This window comes from Sinocyclocheilus grahami, unplaced genomic scaffold (genome assembly GCF_001515645.1).
Source record: "Sinocyclocheilus grahami isolate Dianchi unplaced genomic scaffold, SAMN03320097.WGS_v1.1 scaffold229.1, whole genome shotgun sequence".
Classification (NCBI taxonomy): domain Eukaryota; kingdom Metazoa; phylum Chordata; class Actinopteri; order Cypriniformes; family Cyprinidae; genus Sinocyclocheilus; species Sinocyclocheilus grahami.
The window spans coordinates 1,174,875-1,187,645 of NW_015505408.1; the positions used below are offsets into that span (position 1 = coordinate 1,174,875).

The 12,771-nt window shown below is 35.3% G+C and overlaps 1 protein-coding gene and 1 pseudogene across 1 annotated transcript in view; both read left to right on the forward strand.

The window, feature by feature from the left end:
• LOC107597175 (DCC-interacting protein 13-alpha-like) overlaps window positions 1–9,685 on the forward strand; it is a 19,162-nt pseudogene extending 9,477 nt beyond the window's left edge.
• Window positions 9,686–11,046: 1,361 nt separating this feature from the next.
• LOC107597206 (pituitary homeobox 3-like) overlaps window positions 11,047–12,771 on the forward strand; it is a 4,398-nt gene continuing 2,673 nt past the window's right edge. Inside the window, exons 1-3 of the mRNA XM_016288160.1 lie at window positions 11,047–11,083; window positions 11,642–11,761; window positions 11,841–12,008. Of these exons, the coding sequence (XP_016143646.1) occupies window positions 11,047–11,083; window positions 11,642–11,761; window positions 11,841–12,008 (325 nt within the window). The remainder of the gene's footprint in view (window positions 11,084–11,641; window positions 11,762–11,840; window positions 12,009–12,771) is intronic.

Below are 12,771 nucleotides of genomic sequence, written 5' to 3' on the forward strand. Positions count from 1 at the left end.
CACAGTTAGGAGATTTATAACGAGTGGTTCCCTGCATTTTTACAGTAAATCGTGTGATTAAAGTACTAAGCCGCTGCAATGGAGCAGCTCTAATGCTATTAAATTAAAGATGATGTATCATAGAGAGAGAAAAAATTGAGCAGTGAAAGTAATAAAAGCTTGTAAAATACATTTTAATGGGCATAATTAAGTGTGAAAATAACAGAAGGATATACAGTGAAAACAAAAATGATTCAGAGACCAGATATAATTTTTGATATTTTTTTACTGGTGGGTGCAGGACACTATAGTTCAATTATGTAAGTGAGGATAGCAAAATAAAGTAAACTGTGACAAATCATACCCAAAAACTCTTCATACAGTGGACTACCAGTAAATCTGATACAAATTTGGGACCAAAAATTATTCAGACCGAGTCTGGGGAAAAAACTGAAGTTGAGGTTTGCATGAAGCTGGGTGACAGCATGCCCAGGAGACTACAGGCTGTCATTAAGGCTAAGGGTCACCCGACAAAGTATTGATAGTTGTGTAAATATTGACAGCTGTATGAATAATTTTTGGTTTATTGTAATCCATTACATACCTTTCTATCAAAGTTATCTAACATTATCAAGCTGAATTTGTTCTGACACAGTTTAACTCTGAGTTCTTGTCATATTTTATCTTTTATATTTTAGCTTATTTTTCTAATTCAAACTGTATTGCTTAGGATAGGTAATGAACAATTAACAATTTATTTATTTTTATACCTGATTTCAATGTTAACAGTGGAAAAAGGCAAAACAGTACAGATTTATGTTGTATCTGTTATGTCATCATATCAGTTGCATTACATAGAGCTAATTATGATAATGATCCCTATTTGCCAAAATAATTTTAGTATGTACAGTACCGTTCAAAAGTTTCAGGTCAGTATCATTTTTTTAATAAGAAATTAATACTTTTATTCAACAAGGGTGCATTATATTGACCAAAAGTTACAGTAAAGACATTTATAATATTACAAATTATTTCTATTTCAAATAAATGTTTAAAGTTTTTCTTGAGCAGCATATTAGAATGATTTCTGAAGATCATGTGACGCTGAAGACTGGAGTAATGATGCTGAAAATTCAGCTTTGATCACAGAAATAAATTACATTTTACAATATATCCAAATAGAAAACAGCTATGTTAAATTGTAATATTTCATAACATTACTGTTTTTGGTCAAATAAATGCAGCCTTGGTGAGCAGAAGACACTTCTTTCGAAAACACCGAAAAGCAAAACTTTTAGACAGTAGTGTATCTTATATTTTATACAGTATGTACAGTATTGCACACTATCGTTCCTGTTAATGTTTAACTTTCTTTTTTGAGTGTTCCTGTCAATAAAATATTATTTGCATGTTATTTGCATAAAAGCACATTTCAGTTGTTAATTTAACAAGAAAGTGCAATAAATAAATGTGGTTTGTTTGCATGTGTTCTTTTGCAAATGAGAAAATTAGTTTAAAGGATTACTCCAAAATGTATGCGAGTTTCTTCTCTCTGTGCTCGTAGTGTTCGCAGGGAAATGGACAGCGACGCTGAAGCGACGGAGCAGACGATTCAAGACCTAAAAACAGCTAGTGACCCGCTCTACATGCCTGACCCGGACCCCAACAAGATCCCGGTGAACCGCAACCTGACCCGCAAAGCTGGCTACCTCAACACTCGCTAGTACGACAGCCACCGAGTCAACATTTATATACTGTACAGTACAGTCGCCTGCATTTCTAATCATCTCATGCTTCTCCCCGCCAGCAAAACGGGTCTGGTGTCGTCTACCTGGGAGCGTCAGTATTTCTTCACGCAGGGAGGAAACCTCATGAGCCAGTTGCGTGGAGACGTGGCCGGAGGTCTTGTTATGGACATCGACAACTGCTCAGTCATGGCGGTGGACTGTGATGACAGACGCTTCTGCTTTCAGATCACAGCATTTGATGGCAAGAAGTAAGATTTTCAGCGCACAAATCTGTCTTGTACTGATCTTACTATTGCATATACATAGAGTAGCGCACGTTAGGTGTCATTTAATATACATCTCATTTCAGATAAACCAACCTAAGTGTGTAAAAACTGGAAATGTGGTTGATTGCTTTACATGTCAATCCAAAAGTTTCTGTCTTTCCCAATAGGTGGTTTTTGTTCAGAATTTGATTTCTACAGTAATTTAACTTCTGTTGTTACTGAAATGATGTTTGCCAGTTACTTTGAAAATTTGCTGAAAATGTCCTTAACCTAAGATCATCCAAGATATAGATGAGTTTGTTTCTTCATCAGATTTGAAGAAATGCAGCATTGCATCACTTGCTCACCAATGGATGCTCTGCAGTGAATGGGTGCCGTCAGAATGAGAGTCCAAACAGCTGATAAAAACATCACAGTAATCCACAAGTAATCCACTTTAAACAAATTAAACTCCAGTCCATCAGTTAACATCTTGAGATGTTAGAAAAAAGCTGAAACAAATCCATCATTAAGACGTTTTTAACTTTAAACCATTACTTCCAGCTATAATATGAGTCCTCTATCCATAATAATGCTTCCTCCAGTGAAAAAGTGGTCTGGTCTGAATCAGGAGAGAAATCTGCACAGATCAAGCACCATTTACAAGCCAAAACAGCTCTAAACAAATATGTGGCTGGATTTGGATGGGAGAGACAGCAAGCGTTATTATGGATTATGGACTCATATTTTAGCCAGAAACAACTGTTTGAAGTTTAAAAAAATCTTAATTATGGACAGCTTTTGACTTCATAAGATGTTAACTGGTGGACTGAAGTGGTGTGGATTACTTGTGGATTATAGTGATGTTTTTATCAGCTGTTTGGACTGTCATTCTGACGGCACCCATTCACTGCAGAGGATCCATTGGTGAGCAAGTGATGCAATGCTACATTTCTCCAAATCTGATGAAGAAACAAACTCATCTAGATCTTGGATGGCCTGAGGCTGAGGGTGGAAATCTAAAATCCCCAAAATGGTTTGGTTACTTTTCCTGTTCTTCTGGTATTAGTGTAGTAATGAGAAATGTAAACACTACAGTGCTAAAATGCTGCCAGTGAATTCTCAAGTGCTGATCCAGTTTAAACTCGATTGAATATTTATCAGGTGAGTAAATGGCTGTCTTATCCTTTCTCAGTACATCTGCCAGTTATTGAGTCATTCTGAGTCACTGCTTTCAGTGAATGGCTGTTTCTCTGTGTACCGCAGGGCCGTCATATTACAGGCGGAGAGCAGGAAAGACTGTGAGGAGGTGAGGGGACTGTGTTTGAATGAATCTCATTCACTTGGAGATCCCTCTTTGAAAAATAAAGAACATTTAACCGCAAAATTAAAAAAAACTATAATTTACATTACTGTTCAAATGTCTGGGGTTAGAAAGATTGTTTTGAAAGAAATTACTACTTTTATTCAGCAAGGATGCATTAAATTGATCAAAAGTGGCAGTGAATACATTTATAATGTTACAAAAGATTTCTATTTCAAATAATTGCTGTTCTTTTGAACTTTCTATTCATCAAAGAATCCTACAAAATGTGAGCTTACAAAAAATATAAAGCAGCACAAATGTTTTCAATATTGATAATAGTCATAAATGTTTCTTGAGCAGCAAATCAGCATATTAGAATGATTTCTGAAGGATCATGTGACACTGAAGACTGGAGTAATGATGCTGCAAACATGCTTTTAATTGGCTTCGACAGATTCACCAATTAAAAATATTTTAAAATGGTTGTTCTTTTGTTTTAGTGGATTGCAACAATAAACAACATCTCTAAGAGGATATACCTCAGTGAAAACCCAGAGGTGAGTGTGGAATTCAGATTTATTCTCACCGTCACACATGAAAACCTAAACCTCTGTAAATATAATAAAATAACTTTAATGCGATTTAGAGTCAGTCATTGTTAATGTTTCTTGTGTCGGCAGGAAATCGCAGCGAGAGTGAATCAGTCGGCTCTGGAGGCTGTAACACCGTCACCATCTTTCCAACAGCGGCACGAGAGTTTCAGACCGAGCGCGTGAGTGTCAGCACATCTCACTAATAGAAATACTTTACCCTAAAATGAAATTAGCTGTAAATGTCCTCACCCTCAGATCATCCAAGATGTAGATGAGTTTGTTTCTTCATCAGATTTGGAGAAATGTAGCATTGCATCACTTGCTCAGCAATGGATGCTCTGCAGTGAATGGGTGCCGTCAGAATGAGAGTCCAAACAGCTGATAAAAACATCACAATAATCCACAAGTAATCCACACACCACTCCAGTCCATCAGTTAACATCTTGAGAAGACAAAAGCTGTGTGTTTGTAAGAAACAAATCCATCATTAAGACATTCTTAAAGCTGCAGTCCATAACTTTTTTTGTTAAAAATTTACAAAATTAATATAAGTGAATAATAATAAACTTCAAACGACTTCCTTCAGTGAAAAAGTCATCTCGTCTGAATCAGGAGAGAGATCTGCACTGATCAAACACTGTTTACAAGCCAAAACAGCTCTAAACAAATAGGTGACTGGATTTTGATGTGAGAGACAAAAGTAGATGGACTTTTTCACTGAAGGAAGCGTTATTATGGATTATGGACTAATATTTTGTCCTGAAATGATGGTGTGAAGTTAAAATTATCTTGATGGGTTTAATTTTTACTAGGTGTTGCACCGACTAGTTGTTGTGCTCTGCTATGACGCTTTAAGCCTGACGTCGACTAGTCGCTGGTCCTATAGAGGGCGCAAAAGGATAAGAAATCTTTGAAGGACTTCCACATTTACGCTCTGTTTCCAAACAGTTCAAATGACAAATAAATGCATACTCCCAAAGCGCTCCACAAGACGTGTGAGTGTGATTATATTACTGGATGCTCAAAATTTTTATGGTAGAATGCACGTTTTAAACAGCTTATTGTACAGGTAAATTAATCGCCGTTCTAATCTAATGCACCGCTGCACTGTAGCGCACACATAGGCTTCAGACAGTAGCGCATACATCTCGCGCAGATAGCGCGCGCACAGAATCATTCAGCGCAGAAATGTATTGTCAACACTGTTCTGTGATTTCTGAATAAAATAGCTTAGAAACTGAAAAGTTCAAGCATATATTTCTTAATAACTAAATCCCACCACTTCACTACTAGTAGAGAGATGCTGCCAGGTAGAATTTATTGACACACGCAATCGCTCTCACGAATGCATTCATATTAATGTAATCTTTACTGTGCTACTTTATCTGTATCTGATTTAGAACGAGCAGAAATCAGTGAGAAATATAACAACCCAAAGACAAAAGAACTGATAAAAAAGCTGTTACAGGAGCAATAGTCGTGGGCAGCATTGTGTCATATGCAATAGCTGTGCACAAGCTGTTTGAGTCTCAGCTCCAGACTTTTTTGTTCATTAATGACGTCATCAGCGACTAGTCGACTTCAACTCGACTTTCATCACATAATAGTCATAATAGCTTTTACAAACACGCAGCTTTTGTCTTCTCCAGATGTTAACTGATGGACTGGAGTGCTGTGGATTATTGTGATGTTTTTATCAGCTGTTTGGACTCTCATTCTGACGGCACCCATTCACTGCAGAGGATCCATTCCCTTATCAGAGAGATGTGTTTGTAAATCATTCCATGTTTTCAGTCTGAATGCATTGGGTTTTTTTGCCCCTGAAGGCAAGGTCGACCCAAAACGGGCCGCTCAGGCAGTCAGTGCTCTGCGGGCTCCGAGTCTCCGGCGCTGTCGTCTCTGTCTCTGGATTCGCTGGTGGCTCCGGACACGCCCATTCAGTTTGACATCATCTCACCCGTCAGCGAGGAGCACCCGAGTCAGGCTAAAAGCGGCGCTCAGGGCAGGTCTGTATTTGTATCTCTGCCTTATGTTTATGAATGCTTCAAAATGATTATAAAAAAGAGGACAATTTACTGTCGATTGTTATTAGGGGATTATTAAGCACTGGTTTGTGTTTTTCTCTTTACTGAAAGAAGGACAAACCCGTTTGGGGAATCTGGAGGGTCAAAATCTGAAGAAAGTGAAGGTACATTGATAAAATAATATGTGTACACTACTGTTTAAAAGTTTGGGGTCAGTAGGATTTTGTTTTGAAATAAATTATTACTTTTATTCATTAAGGATTAAATTGATCAAAAGTGACCATAAAGACATTTATAATGTTACAAAAGATTTCTATGTCAAATTAATGCTGTGCTTTTAAACTTTCTGTTCATCAAAGAATTTCAAACAAAACAAAATTTATTATGGTTTCCACAAAAATATGAAGCTGTTTTCAACATTTATAATAATGAGAAATGTTTCTTGAGCAACAAATCAGCATATTAGAATGATTTCTGAAGGATAATGTGACACTGAAGACTGGAGGAATGATGCTGAAAATTCAGCTGCGCATCACAGAAATACATTACATTTTACAATATACTCACATAGAACACACTTATTTTAAATTGTAATAATATTTTACAATGTTGCAGTTTTTGCTGTATTTTTAATCAAATAAATGCAGCCTTGGTGAGCAGAAGAGACTTCGTTTAAAAGGATTAAAAAAGATCAAAAAGCCAGAATAAGGAATATTTATATATATATATGTAAAATTAGAATATGGGTTAAAAAAATATATTTTAAATTGTTCATATTTAATTGTCCTTTAATGGCAGAATTTAAAATTATGTTTGTGCTTTTCCTTTAATAGCTTAAATTGCACATGAAATGCAATTTGCGATGTATTTAATTTACATAATGTCATGTATTTTCTGATGAAATGGAATATTCTGGGACATAACGTAGGCCAGGACTTGATTTATATTCATCTGATTTTATTAAATTGTGATTACGATTTTTAATCTGGTCACATTAGCAGAAAAGCAGAGAACGTTATTGCATTCTGATGCAAGATTATAAATCTGTTTTTGATATGTGCGCACATGACTTTTATTAATAGAATATATTTATTCATTTTGATTTCATGTTGGTGTGAAGTCAGACCGAGTCTCTCGTGTCGTTTCAGACTCGATTCTGCACCAGCTTTTCATCGTTCGGTTCCTGGGCTCCATGGAGGTGAAGGCCACAGAGAGCGCAGACGTCATCTATGAGACCATGAGGCAGATCCTGGCAGCCCGAGCCATTCACAACATCTTCAGGATGACCGAGTCTCATCTGCTCGTCACGTGTGAATGCCTCAAGTGAGTTTTGGCATTTGTTTGAACTGATCCTGTCTCAGTCCAAGTCATTAAATGTGTCGAGCATCACTTTGGGGTCGTGATTTGAACAAACCCCAAACCAAAATATTGAACCCATATTGTGGCATTGAGTTTTGCACAGACTCACGAGAATGTGAAAATCATGTGTTTTTAAAGATTTTGGTTTTTTATGTAAGTTGTAGTATTATTGATTTATAATTGATTTATTTACATTACATATATAATTACAAATTCTTATATTAATAATTTTATATTACATTATTATAAAATATTACTATAATATATACTTATAATATTATATTAATATATTACATTATACTATATAGTATACATAAACATTTTAGTATACTTAAAAATATATAATTTATTCTTACATTAATAATTTAATGTTATATAATATTATAATAATATTACTATAATAATATATATTTATATTACTATATAATGTATAATATTAATTTATATTAAGCTATAATTTACACTCACACACCCATATTATTGTTATTATATAAATAAATATTGTCATATATTATTATAATGAGTTATGCTATAATTTATTTACTTTTTAAAAATTGTTTTATTTTAAGTCTATATAAATATATATTTAAAAATCATTAGATTGTAATTATAACAAAATATTATATTATCTATTTCATTTTATTTATTTTTATAAACCTTTTATTTTATACTTTTAATAAGGACATGTGCACATACACCTGATTTAAACAAAAATATGGATATTTTAGAGATTGTTTTAAGCTCATCTTGCTCTTGGATATTAGATCTGTGACAGTGTAGGACTGGCGAAGCAGATCGCCCTCCACTCTGAGATGGTGAGAAAACTCTTCATTTATTTGATTTCAAATGACTCGATCTGTGCAGAAATGCCAGGTCAAATAAAATTGATAATGCCGATGATATGCACGAAGATGCATGTTTTTTTTTTGTTTCCTGACAGGACCGCAACGCCACACAGAAACAGAGAGAGCTGGACAAAGCCAAGGAGAAACAACAGGAAGAACTTCATAAACAAAAACAGATAGAGAAGGTAAGGTAAACATTTGGGATCTGTACAATTTTTTTATGTTTCGGGCTGCATTTATGTGATTAAAAAATACAGTAAAAACAGTAATATTGTGAAATAATTTTACAATTTAAATTAACTGTTTTTTATATGAATATATAGTAAAATGTAATTTATTTCTGTGATCAAATCTGTATTTTCAGCATTACTCCAGTCTTCAGTGTCACATGATCTTCAGAAATCATTCTAATATGCTGATTTGCTGCTCAAGAAACATTTCTGATTACTATCAATAAACATTTTTGTGGAAACTGTGATATGTATTTTTTCGGGTTCAGGAAAAGAACAGCATTTATTTGAAAAATAAATATTTTGTAACATTATAAATGTATTTACTGTCACTTTAGGTTAATTTAATGCATCCTTGCTGAATAAAAGTATTAATTTCTTTAAAAAAAAAAAAAAACTGTGTTCTCAAAACTTACGGGATTTCGAAGAACAAAGCCGTTTGATAGCCGCATCGACTCGACCCGGCCAACCAGCTGCTGATGGACAGATCTTGGTCCTTAGCAACAGCCAATCAGAGGACAGCGACGAAATGTATTTACTGTCACTTTAGGTTAATTTAATGCATCCTTGCTGAATAAAAGTATTAATTTCTTTAAAAAAAAAAAAAAACTGTGTTCTCCAAACTTACAGGATCTCGAAGAACAAAGCCGTTTGATAGCCGCATCGACTCGACCCGGCCAACCAGCTGCTGATGGACAGATCTTGGTCCTTAGCAACAGCCAATCAGAGGACAGCGACGCAGGAGAGGAGGGGCAGAAAAAGGGCGAATCAGAGGCCTGATGGAAACCGTTCTGCGCTTGGGTTCCACGAATATCACTTCCTGTTCTTCAAGGGTTCTCCAGAGTGGCCTGCAGAAACGATTATGTCATATTGTGACTGCAAAATATGATAAAAAAAGAATTCATGCCGACACTTTGGGGAGAACCCCTCAAAAGTTGTTATTTGTAGGAATCCTGTATTTTTTACCATATCCGTTATTGAACTGCATTTGCTTTTAGAGGGTTTTATAAATGTATGCGTGTAAATGAATCCACTACCGTGATGAACTAAACCTGAGGAGATGCAAGGCGACATTTATTGCACGTGTGAATAATAACTGATTTAATACTGTATGTTGGGCTTCGTTTTCTGTTAAGGCTGCATGTGTTTTTAGTCATATCACATCACCGGTGACAGAATTCAGAGTGAATTTCACAAAACGTGTCAAGAACGTGATTTATTATGGTAATTAAAATAATACTAAATATCTTAATTGTCCTAAAACAGGCATTTTCTTTATGCAAATTAATTCTTTCTAAAATATGAGCTGTTCTTGATTGTTTCCGTCAGGTTCATCCTACTGCATTTCAAAATGATTTCATGAGGTTATATTTTCTTTGTAATTAATACAGTTCTGATTTTTTTTGTCTATAGGCTGTTTCACTTTTTTTTTTTAAATCTACAAACACACATCTGTTTGGTTTTTTTTACAGACAGTTTTGTAATCACTCAGTGTTTCTATCTCAACGCTTAAAAAAAAAACTTCTTTTTTTTTAAATCATGTGATCCAATGCCTTTAAACTTGGGATATAGTTTAATTTTTGTTATTCTTTGGTATTAGATGTTTGGAGCCTGCATTGCACAAAATGGCCCAATGTATTGAAATGCTTCAGCTTGTGGATAAAAGAAACAGGTGATGGAATTGCAAACTGAAATATTCATTTTTGCTCTTCTCCAAAAATCTGACATGGTGGAAGTTTTTTTGAGAATTAAATACTGTCTCAATAATTGATTTGGTCTATTTGATGAACGGTCTTTATGGTTCATATTCTGACACTTTCAGTTCCATTACAGTCTGTTATGGAGTCTGAAGCATTTAATTTGTAAGTGATTATTTCTAACCTTTAAGAAAATGTTTGTGTCTAAATGTCTTTCTACAAAATCAGTTGATGGATTTATGAGGTACAATGAAGATTGGTATTAAAATTTCTTTCAAATGAGCTGATGATCTTTGACTCACCTTACAGAACTTCTATTTGCTGAATTGTCTTAGAATTAGAATTTTTGAATGGGTGTGTTTTCTTCTTCAGATAATAAACAGGTATTGTTGTTACATCTACAGTAAATCCAATATTGAAAAGAATAAAAAGAAAAAAATATTAGCAAATAATAAATAAAAAAATTAATGAAAACATATAAAAGTAAGCTAAATTAAATAGTTATGTATTTTTTAAATGTCATTTTATTAAACTTTTTCAAATAACAGACGGGTATTACCATTGTTAAACAGGTACAATATATCCAAAATTAAAAAATTACAAAAAAATGTATAAAAGCAAACTAAAAATAAACTTAAATTTAAAATGAATAAGGGTTAATACATATATTTAGAGCATTTTAAGGCCCTCTTTTTTCATCATGTAATTTTTAAACTTACTATAAAAACACCAATTATTAGACACCACCAAAGTTAATATGATGTTCAAAAGCATTTTTAAGGCATGTCACACTGGCCTGGTTTTGGACACGTTTTTGTAGATTTTTCTGCGCTTGTTAAAACAGTGTTGTTTAATAATGGATAATATATTTTTAGAAATTCAGCAGGGGTGCTGAAGATATTTATTTATTTATTTTTTGTTAAGGTGTCAAGAGGTCACGTGTTTCCGAAGTGTCTAAGAATACATATTACCTAATAAACATATTGTTTTTAATTTCAAGTATTTGAAAACAACCTCAGCATGAGTTCCGTCAAACGTGTGCAACTGGATTACCTCTGTAAAATAAAGCGTGCATTGCTTGTACTGTAAGTTGAGTGATTTGATATTAATTTCTAATTGGTCTTCATTTGGTTTGCATTTAAACAAGTCTAATTGGTCATTTCTTTGCAAAACAATGGAGCCGCAGGGGCCGCGCTTGCGTCCTCGGTGCTCTCCGAGAGCCCAAGACAAATAAACAACAAGCAAGTCATTTATTAAAAGCAGCCAAGCAACCAAAAGAGATCAATTCGGCATTGAATGGGTCAATTATTACATGCTGCTTCCAGCAGGCAGCTATTGTGCTTTTGTGATCCGGAGCATCTTTCTCCATGCATGTCAAGAGAGAATGGGAATATTCAGCAGGATTAGTTTAAACAGCATTAGGCTTTATTATTATTGTAAACTCGTGTGCTAGAAAATAAGGTAAATAAGATTAGGCACTAGTTGACTGCTTTCTCATAATGCTGGAGTTACGGCACAAGCAAATGAAGAGAAGATAAATCCCGGGAACGGGGCCTAATTTTCTACCTGGTGAGTAAAAAGAATGGCACATCAGCCGTGTTTTGTCCCGTTCAAGCTTTAAGGGATTCAGTGTCTCTAGAAGATAACAGGTTGCTGCTTCAGGTTGGAAGGCCTCATTTGGACCCTGAATTACCTGCAGTCCAGGGGCCCCATGCGGAGGGCCGGCGATTCTCATGTAAAACATTCAGTCTCAGGCTTTAATTAGTGACGTTTCGAGGAGTGTGGAGCTATAAAGACGAGCCTCCAGCTCTCAGATGACACCAGAAGAAGAGGACAAGATCTCCAGATGGCTTCTCTCACAGTCAGCTCGCATCAGAACCTCTCGATGCCCAGACAGTCCACCTTCACCATCGACAGCATCCTGGGACTCGACAGACCGGACCAGAGAACCGTCCTGTCAGCACCTCACCGACCGTGGACAGGTAAAATAACTCGCACTATAGGCACAAATATATTTTAGAGATGTGTTTTCATATAGGCCTACTGTAAAGCCGAAATGAAAGCAACCTCAGTATGAGTTCCATCAAACTCTCCAAACTTGTGCAACTGGATTATACCTCAGTAAAATAAAGCGTACATTGCTTGAGTGATATATACAGTGGGTACGGAAAGTATTCAGACCCCCTTAAATTTTTCACTCTTTGTTATATTGCAGCCATTTGCTAAAATCATTTAAGTTAATTTTTTTCCTCATTAATGTACACACAGCACCCCATATTGACAGAAAAACACAGAATTGTTGACATTTTTGCAGATTTATTAAAAAAGAAAAACTGAAATATCACATAGTCCTAAGTATTCAGACCCTTTGCTGTGACACTCATATATTTAACTCAGGGGCTGTCCATTTCTTCTGATCAGCCTTGAGATGGTTCTACACCTTCATTTGAGTCCAGCTGTGGTTGATTATACTGATTGGACTTGATTAGCAAAGCCACACACCTGTCTATATAAGACCTTACAGCTCACAGTGCATGTCAGAGCAAATGAGAATCATGAGGTCAAAGGAACTGCCCGAAGAGCTCAGAGACAGAATTGTGGCAAGGCACAGATCTGGCCAAGGTTACAAAAAAAATTCTGCTGCACTTAAGGTTCCTAAGAGCACAGTGGCCTCCATAATCCTTAAATGGAAGACATTTGGGACGACCAGAACCCTTCCTAGAGCTGGCCAAACTGAGCTATCGG